Here is a 15262-nt window from a genome sequence, read left to right on the forward strand (position 1 = left end):
ATAATATTTTCAAAAGAAATGATTGTCTTTACCAGTTGTATCTCCAGTCTCACTCATACTGAGTTGCCCCATGTTACTTTGAACAATATTGGTCAATATAACTAAAAGTTGATTGATATCATTGGTATTATTGACCTCCTCTTCCAATGCAGATACATCCATTTGCGTCCTGGGGATCAGGGTGATGATCTTCTTAATATACTGGTTGTAAGATAAGGAACAAAGCATAATTTGGTCAAACATATTAATGGAAATTTCCCTTCTGTACTTCAACATTGACAGTTGCCAGGGTGGAGTAAAAACAAGAAATCAAAGCCTGATTGACAGCTGTGGTTTCTTCAAAGGGGTTAAGTGGTTTCACTTCCCTTTGAAGAAACCACAGCTGTCAGTCAGACTTAGTGTCTTTGTAAATATTATGGTTAGGAACAATGGAGATGCATTCAAGTGTGAAGGGAAAGCTAAATAAACACAGCTGACTGGAGGCTGAGTAAAATCCAATAAATTGTCAATGAAAGCTTATTTTAAAGCACTGCACTATGAAATTGAAAGAGATCAGATGTTTTTGTTGGAAAAGAGAGAACTTCAAAGGTTTCTCTGGTGGGATTCTCCGGCCATGCTCACCTAAAACGGGCAAATCCCACCCAAGGTCAACAGACCTTTTCATGGTTCATCCCCCTGCGGTGGGTGGGACAGGAATTTTCCCTCCTTCATCTTTCTAGGAAAGTTTGGAGACCTCAAATAAAAGGTGCATGCATACATTGAGGATGAGTGCACAGCTGTGCAGAATGGAACCCCCCCCCCTTTCGCACCCTCCCCCCCACCCTGCCAAGTGAAATTGATATCTTCTTTCTGTCCGAGAATTTCAAAGGAGTCTGCTCACACCTGCAGTTTCTGATCAAGAGAAAGGGAAATCCCTGCTGCAGAATGGGTGCTGCTATGGTTTAGGATCCTGCCAGGTGACCAGGAGTTATGGAGATTAAAGTGACCTGGCAACTTCAAAAGGGATGTGCGGTTGCGAGGGATCAGGGCTTTGTTTTATTGTTTTTTTTTAAAAAACTCTTGACACAGTGCTGGAGCACAAGGCAGGCTTTCTGCCCAGTCCACCTCTCCACACTCCAGCCTCTGCACTCATTCCAGCTTCACCCGACCAACTCCCATAAAACCTAGCCACCCTGGAACAAAACTCTTTCTCATGGGTTGGATTCGCGGAGCTGTATTCCTGACCTGGGAGTGAAAATTCAAGCTTATGTTGGTTCACAATGTGACATACTAACTGTGCAATCAATGTATTAATTACACGTTAATGATTTTCCATTCTCCATCAAACATATACATTTGAGACAGTGCTTTATTTCTAGAACAAGTACAATACTGTTTCTCAGGGAGGTGAGAAGACAAGTGCTGACCTGCAGTAGAGACTCCGGAGTGGGATGTGTATGGACGCTAGTGGACAAAGACCTCGTAACACTTCTAGCAACCAGTGTCTTTGAGTGATTTGGTCTGGGGCGAACGGTCCTGAATATCTGCACAATTCCCAGATTGATGGGAAACATGATGAAAGCACTTTCGATCCCAATCATGAGCTCCTTGAAAAAGGAACCAAAATCTCCTGCAGAAATAGAAGAATTAAATCAGCTCCCAGGAATAAATTGGAATCTGTACCAATGAAGAAATAATTTATGATGTAAATTTAAATATTATTTAATTTATTATTTTATTGGGGTGGCACAGTGGTTAGCACTGCTGCATCACAGTGCCACAGATCTGAGTTCGATTCCCGACTTGGGTCTCTGTCTGTGCAGAGTTTGCACATTCTCCCTGTGTCTGTGTGAGTTTCTTCTGTGTGCTCCGATTTCCTCCCACAGTCCAAAGATGCGCTCGTTAGATGCATTGGCCATGCTAAATTCCTCCTCAGTGTAGCCGAACTATGGCAACATGGGGATTTTCACAGTAACTTCATTGCAGTGTGAATGTAAGCCTACTTGTGACCAATAAATTAACTTTACTTTTTAAATAAAGCTCCATTTTTTCAAAAAGCTAACAGGCAAAGTTATCCTTAACACCTTGCACTCAATTAATAACGCCCATTCCTCCACTCTCAAGAGACGCATTGTGTTCTGTCCAATGGCTCTTTCCACAGGAAATGTTATGGAGATGTTGTCCCTCGCAACCATAACATATGACAGCTCCTGGAGATTTTTTTTCAAAGCATGAAACATCTGCCTCATTAGGCATTTTCGTGGAACATTCCTCCTCTGGCATTTTTCTTTATTTTTTTCCAGGGGAATAGACATCATGGCAAGGCCAGTATGTGTTGCCCATTTCTAATTACCCTTGAGTTGAGTAGCTTATCAGACCACTTCAGAGGATGGTTAACCCACATCACTGTGGGTCTGGAGTCAATACCAGGTTAAGGACGGCATTTTCCATCCCCTGAAGGGCCATAGTGAACCAGATGGGTAATTATGACAATCAACAATAGCTTCATGGTTCCTGAAACTAGCTTTCAATTCCAGATTTTTCTCAAACGACTGAATTTAAATTCCACCAGCTGCCGTGGCGGGATTTGAACCCATGTCTTCAGAGTATTTGACTAGACCTCTATATTACTAATCCAGTGTTTTACCACTACACCACCATTACACTGTTAAAAAAGCCTGTTAAATTTTTGGGTTTACTCTGAATATTTTCCTCACGCTTGGTGCCTCGCTACTATTGACAAGATGGAAAACGAGATTTTTTCAGAAGTGGGAAAATAAAAATAAGAATGAAAAGTAATAAAAATGGATGAATAAGATGAAAAGAGGAAATGAAATAAAATAAATGGGGTGAAGGTTCAGGGAAGAGTTTGTGATCTGAAGTTGTTGAACTCAATGTTCAGTCCGGAAAGCTATAAAAATTTTTTTTTGTTTACTTTATTCCAATCCAATCAAGTCAAATTAAATCCAATTCAGAGTCTTAACAAGTTGGGACATTCCCGATCCAAGCTGACAAGACGGGGCTCTCACCTCCTGTCTTGGGCTTGATCTACATGATCCAAGCTGATTGGAATAGGTGTAGCTCCTCCTCCAAGACTTGATCTCATTTGCATCTTAGCCAAAAGGCCGAGATGCCACTTTAAAAAATTGCTTCAAATGAAGCTGAAATGTAACCTAATGACTCCAACCAAGTGCAGCATGTCGATACTACACTTGATCTTAGCCAAAAGGCCGTGAAGCCCATTGCTTCAGTTAATTTGTCATGTTTGGTACAACATAAAATGCCCAGTGGAAAGATGAGGTGCTGTTCCTCCAGTTTTGCAATGTTCAAGTTAAGCCCAATGAAACCAACCTGGACTTGCACATTCTGCAAATGCTTTGACATTGTGATATTTCCATTATGGCAGACCTCCTTTAAACGTGAAAAGACCCAATCTGACATTAAGTATTAATCATATTTTTGAGTTTCTGGTTTCTAGGTTTGGTTTTCATTCAGAAATCTAATGGTTCACAAAGTATAAAAGCACAGTCAATAACCATAATCAATTTACAGCATCACTGTTACCCTGTGTGTGCTGAGTGGAATCGTCAGGCGAGGTGCCCCAGAACATGATGTTGGTCAGCATTGAGCCAAGCAGCAGGGAAAAGCAGCAGGAAACCCGCTGAACGCGGGTGAAGAAACTTCTAGGGGGACGTTCAACCACTGAAAACCAGATATGTCCATCCGTGAAACTTTCAGCTGTCTTCATGAAGAACAAATTTCTGAAATATATGAACAGCGATGAGTTGATATCAACTTAATTATTTATTGCTCCTCGAGGACAACGTAACATTATTTAGCACTGTTGTTTAATGAATGTTTTCGGATTTAAATTTTTGTGTTAAGAGAATGAGAGTCGGAATTATAGTGTTTGTGCATTGCAAAATAAAAATTTTAATTGATATACTTAACGACAATTGGTGCATCCAAAACTAGCAACTAACTACACACACACACACGCAAGCAAGCACACACATAAACATACAAATACACATCGGCACACCATACATGTCATATTATAATGGGGTCACCCAAAGAGGGAGGTCACTTGGTGCCATCTACAAATACCTGTAATCCCAAGAACTATACCATCTGGTAAAGTATCTGTGTTTAATCAAATTGTTGCCTCTTTTTGACAAGGAAAGTAATAAAGGTTCTGCTGTTTGCAAAGATGGCATCTGTCATTTACTTGGTAATCATTAGGACAAAGATGAGGAGGAATTTCTCCAACCAGAAGGTGATGAAGCTGTGGAATTCATTGCCACAGAGGACTGTGGAGTCCAGGCCACTGAGTGTTTTTAAGATAGAGATAGGTAGGTTCTTGATTGGTAAAAGTATAGAAGGTTATGGGGAAAAGGTGGGAGAATGAGGTTGAGAAACTTATCAGCCATGATTGAATGGCAGAGCAGACTCAATGGGCTGAATAATTCTTCTATATCTTATGGATAAAGTTACAAACAACAAACCAGTTGGTCTGGTCCATATCCCCACTTGTCGCTAAGAGGGAGTATTTGCATAAAAGTTTAATTCTGTTGTGGATTCACAGATAGGTTTGAGCTAAGTTGTCTACACTCCAGATGTGATCTATCATTTTATTCAAACCTTTATGTTTCTTGCAACAGACTCCAAAATTTAACCTGTCTTGTTAATGGCTTTTACCTGCCCAACCACTTTGTCAATGCAATGAAAGATGAGAGACCAATAAATCACAGATAATGAGGAGCAAGGGAAAATCTAATCTCATAACTTTTGTTTATTACTTGAAACTCTTCAGCTCCTCATCACAGGCTGCAAAGAAGGTTTTGTCTGCTATGTTTTCATCCAAGTCGATTGCCAACCATGAATTGCAGATGAAGTGCCAACGCTGGCTTGTTTCAACGTCCAGAACAGTCACGCGATTGACAAACCTGCAGATTAAAATAGAGGTGAGAATCACGAACTGAAAGATGGAGAAGAGAAGAAAACAGTTATAAAAACTGAAGACTGCATGTTGTACATTTCAATTGGATGTTTTTATCAATGCAATGGAACCCAGAGAAATGCATAACCTACTGAAATAGGCAATCCTATAAAAACACTTAAAACCAGAGGAATTTGATATAAATACATAGAATATTTGATACAAACACATAGAACATTAGAGGAATTTGATACAAACACATAGAACATTTGTACCACAATAACTACTGCATCATTTCTGGGTTAAAGAATGTAACTTTACCCGTTTTAAGGAAATATCAAAATTATTTCTATTGATATAGAGAGGACACTATCTACAGCATTGATATGGATGGTGATTTTTTTTAAACTTTAAATCTGGTCTCCAGAATCCTGATTCTCAGCACATTGAACAAAATGGAAAACAGTCATAGAAACTGTAAGGTTCATTCATTCCTTTGAATAGACGAGGACGGCATTGATATGATGAATTTCTTTTATTGAACAAAACTTAAAATTAAATCATTACAAAAGTGAACAGAAGGAGAAAAAAGAAAGAGAGAGACTGGCTTTTCCTGCCAGCCCTGCCAGTTCAATCACACATTGAACTCAAAACATAGAGCTAAAACTACAATATATGTGATCCGTTATCGTGTTATGGAAATTGTTTGGCACATGCTGTCTCTAACTTGGAGAAACTTGCCTCACAGATATTGTTTATGAACAGCTTTGTTTGGCTTATAAAAAGCAGTTTTTGCTGGCATTGGTTTTCAAAAATGCAGTCAATTTTCTAGTTAACCCAGCATGCCTTCTGAGTTTTAAAATGTAGTCAAGCAGAGTTAGTTGATTTTTTAAACTTAGCATTTAAATGTAATTACATTGACAGAAATGTCTTAAAATGAAGTCTTTGCATAAATGAAGCAAACCATACACAGGCTCAACAGAACCTTAATCAACAGTAAGAGAAATGTTACCTGTCAACTGATCTGTGTCATAAAACAAATTTATATGCTGTGTATCTTTACAAATCATTTAGTCCAATTTGTGATCCAATATTGACACTTTATGCTACACCTCTCCAATTCACAGCACTTCAATAGTGTTTGATCTCAAATAATAAGGAGCTTATCGCCTTGTCTCAGTTTTAATTGTTCTGTGCTAATTCCTTTTGGTGACCTGTATGTCAATTGTTCAATTCCGTCTTTTTTAACACTCTTCAGTTCATGTTTTCTTTTCACAATGGCCAGCACTTCCCCTTTTCCAACCGCTGACATGTAGATTTGCTAAACGCAGCCTGCAAAATATCTTGTGAAGTTTAAATTACTCCAGTTAGGAATAAGTAATTATGACAATGAGCGCTCACCAAGAGGGGCTGCATCCTGAATTGTCATGCCATAACCTTATGGATTGCAGATCCCCCAGTGAGAAGAATGTCGTAAGGAGGAAATCATCAACTGCTCCTCTCTCCAAGACAGGTTTTTCCAAGTCAGTCAGGAAATGAGGGTCACTATTTCCCTCAGAGCCATTGAGCATAATTACAACCTGGTTCACCAAAGAGAAATCAGAAGTTAACACAATACTAAATATTAACAACTTGTACAGCAAGTTGTTGCATTATATCGCGCCTTTAGCATTTAGCATTCATGTCGAGAGGGCTAGAATATAAGAGCAGGGATGTACTTCTGAGGCTGTGTAAGGCTCTGGTCAGATCCCATCTGGAGTATTGTGAGCAGTTTTGGGGCCTCTATCTAAGGAAGGAAGTACTGGCCTAGGAAAGGGTCCAGAGGAGGTTCACAAGAATGACTCCTGGAATGTTACCTTGTCATGTGAGGAATGTTTCAGGACTCTGGGTCTGTACTCGTTGGAGTTTAGAAGGATTTTATTGAAACTTACAGGATACTGCAATGCCTGGATAGAGTGGGTGCAAAGAGGATGTTTCCTCAAGTAGGAAAAACTAGAACCAGAGGGCACAACCTCAGGCTAAAAGGACGATCCTTTAGAATAGAGATGAGGAGGAATTTCTTCAGCCAGAGAGTGGTGAATGTGTGGAAATCTTTGCTGCAGAAGGCTGAAGAGGCCAGGTCATTGAACGTCTTTAAGACAGAAATAGATAGGTTCTTGATTAATAAGGGGATCGGGGTTATGGGGAAGAAGCAGGAGAATGGGGATGAGAAAAATATTGAATGGAGGAGCAGATTCAATGGGCCAAGTGGCCTAATTCTGCTCTGATGTCTTATGGCATTATGGGGCTGGTGGAATGTCAACCACAGTAAGGGGGGACTTAGATAGGCGTGACACCCCCAGCGTCTCCTGGGTGGAAGACCCCGTGCTGTGAACCAGATGATCCTCATCCCTCTGGATGAATCTGGTGGTCCTCCATGGGATGGAGGGGAAGTTGGAGTGAGGTCCAGGACCCACTGTCTTTGAGCACAGACACTCATGGATTCCCATGCAGTCCAAGTTCTACACCATGGAGTTTATGCCCTCAGACATGGAGGTGAACCATGGTGTGGACATCCCCAGCCATGGAGTGCACACCCTGCATCAAGGTCTCCACTGCAGATGTCAACCTTCGCGGTATTGCCCCAGAGCGCTGAAGTGATGGCATTATCTCCTCAGACAGGTGACAAGACCCTTCCAGTCGGCCTTGCAACCCATAGAGTGATGCTGACAGTGCTTCCTGATGCTCAAGATCCGATTAGAAATTACACCGGAGCCATCGGCAGGATTCACTCCAGTTTTCTCAGCAGAACCGACAGTCTGCCAAATTCTGGTAAGGTTGCCCCCCCCAGCGGCCAATTTGTGCACAGCAAGCTCCCATTGATAACAAGAAGACGTAAGGAATAAATGATGATCGGGACACCCAGAGAATCAGCGCTAACTAGTGCCAAGGACTTTTTGATGCCCATGTGAGGGCACCATGGGTTTGGTTTACTGACAGATGGCACCTTCAACACTGCAGACTCTCTCACTTTAGTGCCAGCCTATTTATATATGTTTTATGAAATGGGTAGAATTTTCCGCCAGTGGGATTTCCTGTTCCGGCTGAAGTCAATGGACTTTTGAATGTAGAATCATAGAATCATAGAACCCTACAGTGCAGGAAGAGGCCATTTTGGCCCACTGAGTCTGCACCAACTACAATCCCACCCAGGTCCTACCCCATATTTTACCTGCTAATCCCTCTAACCTACATATCTTAGGACACTAAGGGCCAATCAACCTGACCCCTGCACATCTTTGGACTGTGGGAGGAAACCGGAGCACCTGAAGGAAATCCACACAGACACGAAGAGAATGTGCGAACTCCACATAGACAGTGACCCGAGCCGGGAATTGAACCTAGGTCCTGGGAGCTGTGAAGCAGCAGTGCTAACCACTGTGCTACCGTACCGCCCAGTGAATGGCTCGCTGCGTTTTCCAGCCCCAGCCTTCCTCGACAAACCATAAAATTCATTCAATATTTCACAAAATTGTTACTGGATTAATGTACGTGACTGTGCACAATTTGAACCAACAAGAATTGTGAATCTTAATTGAACAGTAGATTAACAAGAAAGGTTCCGAGAGGCTACAACAGCATTTGGCCAATCCTTAGCCTCTACAAATGAACCTCAGTCATAAACTGAAAATACATTCTATACCCAGTTTGTTATTTTCTAGGATATCAGTGCAGCTGGAAAATTAAAACTGTCAATTTGCAGGGTACCGTTTAGAAAGCTTTCAGCAAATCTGTTACTTAGCAAGTCCCTTTAAGCACCAAAGCAACCTAAAAATTCTGTTTTCACATTGATAATCACAAAGTTAAAACTACTAACAAAGAAAACTGAAGATTACAAATGAAATAATGACGCTAATGATGGCAGTGCGAGCAGTGAGAGTCTAACTAAAGTGTTTATTTATTAATGTCACAAGTAGGTTTACATTAAGACTGCAATGAAGTTACTGTGAAAATCCCCTAGTCGCCACTCTGGCGCCTGTTTGGGTACACTGAGGGAGAATTTAACACGGCCAATGTACCTAACCAGCATGTCTTTTGCACAGTGGGTGGAAACCAGAGCACCCAGAGGAAACCTACGCAGACGCAGGGAGAATATGCAAAATCCACACAGGCAGTGACCCAAGGCCGGGAATCGGTCCCAGGTCCCTGGTGCTGTCTGGCAGCAGTGCTAACCATTGTGCCACCATGATCAAAACAGAATTCAAATGGAGTAGATGTTACGCCATTTTCATTCATAAAGCTATAAGGCTGCTCGAGGTAAGGAGAAATGATAAAAGCTAAGGAGAGATCAGGAAAGGCTGGTTTGGCCAGAACCTTTAGATTTAATGATTGGTCAAAGGAATGTTATAATTTGAACATCTTGCAAAACCTCTGATGTAATAAAACATCCTAAGGTTCCTCACATGAGCAAAAAAAGGACTTTGGTTTTCTTCCTTTATCATTTCATTGATGGCTTAAATTCCGATTAACTAAACAGAAGGAAGGAAAATAGAAACAATTTCCAGAATTCTCCAGCCGTTCATGCCCGCTCACTGCTGCCCGCACTCAGCCAAATCTCCATTCACTGCAGCGGGACTGGAGAATCCCAGCCCAGGGGAGGGTTGGAGAATCCAGCCCACACTTTCTCATTCTACAAGGCAATTTCAAACATATCATCAAACCTTAGCTGTGGTAGCTGCCCCTTTGCGGTGGCCCGTCTGAATTGTTATCAGGTAACGATATTGTGCAAAAGGGTCATTATCAGGTAAAATTGTCAACTTCACCTTGAGAAAAATAAATGAAAACAGCGTTAGGGAATGTGAAGCAAATAAATAAGAAAAGGAATTTACAGATTCCACTTTATGGAGACTCAGTGGTGACCAATTTTCTGCAAAGTTTGACAGTTTGACAATTATCACTTGCCATCACCATAATTTTACCCTAGTACCTTTCTCCTTTAAAATACTCTGGTCAGGTAGAAAAGCAAGTGAGGAAGCCAGAAAGATGAGGACGAAACCCCGTCACTCACTGTCACACTAAGCCATAAGCTCAGATACTGGCATTGTGTGTAATGTAACTCTTAGGTACTGGATCTACACATGGTGAGATACTGGGCATTGGTGGCCTTTAGTCAGGGCAGGGGACCAGAAGGTGAGAACGCACAAGGGTTCACCTGCTAGGTCTCAGGGAAGACTTTGGTAGTCAGGTTGCAAAGGTGGGGAGTGAAAAGCTATTATTGTCATTTAGGTTGTCTACAGATTGACCTCCAGGAGATGGCAAATCACTGCAACATCCCTTTAGTGAAGCAGGGTTACTAAAGACATGCCTCAGATATACAGATTATCAAAGGTATGTTCGAATGTGAGGTTTAGTTTGTACTTTCTGCCCCCTCAATAGCTGTTCTGACTCCTTCCCCGTGATAATGCTAAAAAATAAGTCCGGGTCATTTTGCCTGTTGCAAATGAAACAGCAGCTGGAAAGAAAGGTGGATGAAAGAATTAGATAAAATTCAAACAATCAATACAACAGCAAAAGAACTGACCGTAACAATAAACATGCAGGGGGAGTAAAAGAAAAAATAAATTTACATCAAATAAAATGATCTTAAGTTAAGACCAGTCACACACTGGTACAAATTGTCATGCAGGACTGCAAGTCAGAAAGCTGCAACATCCCAGATGGGATTCCTATCCATAAACATGTGATGAGGTTGACAATGCCCAATATTGCTCTTTCTTCTTCACTGCAAAATCCAACCCATTGAGAAAAATGACACTTCAGGCATTTGATTTTGCAGATTTTACTCCCAGTTTGTGAAGACAAACATGACCTCCTAAAATCAGCGTTCATATCTCTGCTACAAATGTAAATTCAGCTAGCTGTTTCCTGCGACAAGTCCTTTGCTTGTCTCTTCCTGCAATTTCCATTCGTAAAGATATTGAATAGCTCTGTTTTAACAATACTTCAACAGGCTCATACAATGGGTCATGTGGTTTTAAAAGTGATGTTATCCTTGTTGGTTAATTCTTTGGAAAAACATAAACTGAAATAACAGAAATTTGCTCAGACAGTAAAAAAAGCAATCAGTAAACCACATCCTCACCTTGATTAAGTCACTTCTATCTTTCATTCGAGCCCAAACTAGAACAATAATGTAAACACCGAAGATAGCAGCCACTAATGAGACTACCACAGGGTTTTGACTGGTTTGAGCAAACAGTTCCGGTATCTGTGTCAAATCCAATTTATTGGGCATGACTACAAAGGTGCTGCCAAAATAGGTCAGGTGGTTACAAAGACAATGGCTTTGGTCAGAAGTCGATTGCAATCCAACCTACCAACAAAATAAAGGTACAGTGGGTCACACTCAGGAGGGGAAGTCATAGAAACTTCAGACTTCAAACAGTCAATGCTGCAGATAACTAGTTTCTGTCACCTTATGTATAAATAAAGAACAAAGAAAATTATAGCATAGGAACAGGCCCTTCGGTCCTCCAAGCCTGCACCGACCATGCTGCCCGGCTGAACTAAAACCTCCTACGCTTCTGGGGACCATATCCTCTCTATTGCCATCCTTTTCATGTATTTGTCCAGACGCCTCTTAAAAGTATTTGTACAAGTTGTGACATATTGTGAGTACAACACTTTGTCTAAGTTCTCATTGGTTAAATGTTACTTTATGTAAAAGTAAAGAAAATATTGAAATACATTTTATAACTGATCAGCCAGCAATTCAGCATCTAATATAAGGTTTATGATGCAAAGCAGATAAATGCTCCATTATTTCAGCAGGGAAAGAATTGAAGAAGATAGATGGAAGGACTCAATAGGTTCTGTATAAAAATGTTCCCTCTGGTTAGACAATGAACAAAAACGTAACTAGATGTTCTAGGACAGAACACAGAGTGATCACAGGACAATGTGTTTCATTAACAGAGAACTAAAGTCAAGGACTTGCTGCAAGAGGGAATTTGATTCGGGGGTTAAGGAGATTCTGATTTTTTTATATAATTCTGGTAGCTTGCTGAGCCTTTTCCTTTTGTCTCTTATTTTGGAATCTGTAAATTGCAATATGTTTATTTTAATAAATGAGTAACTCAGGGTTAAAAAAAGAGGAAACTCCCCCACACACGTGGAGACCCCCCCCCACCACATTCAAACAAGCAATCCCCCCTCCCCAACACACACAGACAGAGAGCTCGCCACACCCACAAGGGCAAAGCACGCCATGGGAACCAGCCCATGCATAAGGAAAGCTGCCCTCCAACGACCCTCCCCAAACAGGCAGGCCACCGCCCCCGCCCCCCCATGTAGCCCTCCCCCGCCCCATTGCGGACCCCCAGCACTGCCCATTGGCACTTACCCCGGCACTGCCCATTGGCACCTCTCCCTGGCATCCCTTAGCCTAGTTCACATTTTCAAAAACCTGTGACAAACCTTGCCAATGTCACAACATGTCGGCAAGGAGGGACATCCTAACATGGGGAGTGGGGGTGGGGAATGATACAGCAGGAAGGCACACTAATAACATTTATTTGTATTTTAATGAGGTTCCCAACCTTCCTGGGCAGGAATCATATTACATCAATGACAGGAGCTGGGGGCAATCTTGCCAGCGAGAACTTTGCTTTTGGCTTCTGGCAGGAATTTGTCGCCACGTCCTCATCTGTGCCAGAGTGTATGCGGATTTTTAAAAAGCATTCGATAAAGTATTCCATATGAAGTCATGACATAAAATAGGGACTCGTGGGCTTGGGGTTAGCATGGATTGTGGCTTGGTTAATAGACAGAGAACTAGAGAGTAAGAATGAAGGGGTTATTTAAGATTGGCAGGCTGAAACTAGTGGTATATCACAAGAATCAATACTTGGGCTGACAATTAGCCTGCAAATCCTCCCAGCACTTCCCCTATGCTCCCCACAGGAAAAAAGAAAATGTGTGAAGGTACATTTAAAAGTAACTAAAAAAAAACTTCCTGCATCTCCATGCACCCACTAGGAAGTTAAACACTGATATCTTTGGCAACACACAACAAGTAGTTCCAACAAAAATTAAGTTTTAAGTTTATTTATTAATGACACAAGTAGACGTACATTAACACTGCAGTAAAATTACTGTGAAAACCCCTAGTTGCCACACTCTATTGCCTGTTCAGATATACTGAGGGAGAATTTGGCACAACAAATCCACCTATCCAGCACGTCTTTCGTACTGTGGGAAGAAACCGGAGCACCCGGAGGAAACCCATGCAGACACGGGGAGAATATGCAAACTCCACACAGTCAATGACCTGTGGCTGGAATTAAACCTGGGATTCTGGTGCTGTGAGGTAGTAGTGATACACTGTGCCAGCTTTTAGGTGGTAATTGTTTCTCTGGCCTGAATTGATTTTTTTTTGAGTATAAAAGTATTTTGATCGGGATAGGGATTAGAACAGAGTAAGTGGGAAAATATTTGGAATTTACAACTCCCTTCCAATGTTGGATATGTTATTCCTTTACTGGGATGGGTCTGATGACTGATGTATTTGGCTGGTATTGAATTTTGTCAAACCCTGTCTTTGGATTGGTGTCAAGCACAAGTGTGCATGTTTATTTGCAGAACAGCGAATGGTGGCACAGTGGTTAGCACTGTGCAGGTTAGGTGGATTGACCATGTTAAATTGAGCTTAATGTCAGGGGAACTAGCTAGGGTTAAATGCATGGTGTTGCGGGAATAGGGCCTGGGTGGGATTGTGGTTGGTATAGACTCAATGGGCCAAATGGTCCCCTTCTGTACTGTAGGGGTTCTATGTGAAGGCATTAATGGTTTCAATTCACCAGAATGTCTCCTATGACCACTCAGTATGAAATCAACTCAGTGATGGAGGATTGAACGTGAAATATGACACTTTGTTAAAGCCTTGCTGCAAAATTCCTATCTGCTTTCCTTCAATCTGCTACAGTTACACTATCACCCTTTGCACACTTCATGGAGAGGCTCTTAATATTAGATACACCATGAAACAAAACACTTACATGACATTGATCGGGAGACCATTTATATCCTGTCCAGAACAAACATTGTGTTGTAAAGGCACTGACATTGTAACTTATAATCTCTGCCCTTGATGATTCTGATGGTGTGACCATCAGGTAGTAAACTCCCTCTCCATGTTTTAGCATGCTGGGAGTCAGAACCCAGGTATATATGCGATCTAATGAAATAAGAAGACATTTGTTACATACACCATTGTGAAAGGAGGCCTGGGTAATAAGCATTGTTTCTGTGTTCTACGTTTAATCATTCTGAAATTCAAAGTTGTTTGCAAATTGAAATCTGTGCAGGACTTTGTACATAAAAACAGTTGTGTCCTCTTGCTGTGCGGTAAATAATTCTCTGATTCTGTGATAAATTATCATTTAACAAATAATGAGGTGTCATAAGAACCTGTAGCTGCTGTTTGCTGGAAGACAAAATTCCCAAGAGTAAAGAATGTCAGGTTTTATAAGAGCAGCAATAAACAGGATAGCAGCAAATTAGTTTACCTCCATTGGTATTCCGAATGGGAAGCACTGTGTGAAGCTGAAACATTGCCTCACTGGGTACGTATTGGAAGCCAAGGAACAGCTCTAGTGAGCAGTTCTCTTGTGGATTTATATGAATTACCACAGTATCCTCATCTGAAGTAACATTGAGATCCACGTTCAAGCGATTTCCAGGTGTCTTGTATTCTTTCATGAGCACCTTGCTTCTATTACCCCTGAAAAGCTTAATCTAAAAAAGAAAAATGAGAATTAGAATGATTTGTCATAATTTATGAGGTTTTAAGGACCGACTGCTTCTAAAGTTTGGGGTTTGAAATATTATCCCCACTTTAGTTCTATTAAATCGAACCCAAATTCTATCAAAACCTCTCATAATTTTGCAAATGTCTATTACTCTGCACCCTATCCTTTCCTTCTCCTATATGTACTCTATGAACAGTATATTTTTGTTGTAACAACTTGCAAGAAACAATACTTTTCACTGTATTTGGGTGGCATGGTAGCATGGTGGTTAGCACGGCTGATTCACAGCGTCAGGGACCTGAGTTCGATTCCCAGCTTGGGTCACTGCCTGTGTGAAGTCTGCACATTCTCCCCGTGTCTGTGTGGGTTTCCTCCAGATGCTCTGGTTTCCTCTCACAGTCCCAGGATGTACAGGTTAGGTTGATTGCCAAATGCTAAATTGCCCCTTAGCATCAAGGGACTAGCAGGGTAAAAACGTGAGGTCACGGGAATAGAGCTGGGTGGGATTGTTGACAGTGTAGGCTCAATGGGCTGAATGGTCTCCTTCTGCACTGTA

General features: G+C 41.4%; 1 protein-coding gene across 1 annotated transcript in view; it reads right to left on the bottom strand.

The window, feature by feature from the left end:
• Nucleotides 1-15262, bottom strand: part of LOC145341882 (polycystin-1-like protein 2) — a 41081-nt gene that overhangs the window by 24221 nt on the left and 1598 nt on the right. Inside the window, exons 3-11 of the mRNA XM_080186899.1 lie at nucleotides 14464-14692; nucleotides 13954-14132; nucleotides 11040-11270; nucleotides 9619-9720; nucleotides 6320-6498; nucleotides 4779-4925; nucleotides 3544-3740; nucleotides 1407-1609; nucleotides 33-201 (exon numbers count right to left, since the gene is read on the bottom strand). Of these exons, the coding sequence (XP_080043025.1) occupies nucleotides 33-201; nucleotides 1407-1609; nucleotides 3544-3740; nucleotides 4779-4925; nucleotides 6320-6498; nucleotides 9619-9720; nucleotides 11040-11270; nucleotides 13954-14132; nucleotides 14464-14692 (1636 nt within the window). The remainder of the gene's footprint in view (nucleotides 1-32; nucleotides 202-1406; nucleotides 1610-3543; nucleotides 3741-4778; nucleotides 4926-6319; nucleotides 6499-9618; nucleotides 9721-11039; nucleotides 11271-13953; nucleotides 14133-14463; nucleotides 14693-15262) is intronic.

This window comes from Carcharhinus amblyrhynchos, chromosome 4 (assembly GCF_965287045.1).
Source record: "Carcharhinus amblyrhynchos chromosome 4, sCarAmb.v2.hapA, whole genome shotgun sequence".
Classification (NCBI taxonomy): Eukaryota; Metazoa; Chordata; class Chondrichthyes; order Carcharhiniformes; family Carcharhinidae; genus Carcharhinus; species Carcharhinus amblyrhynchos.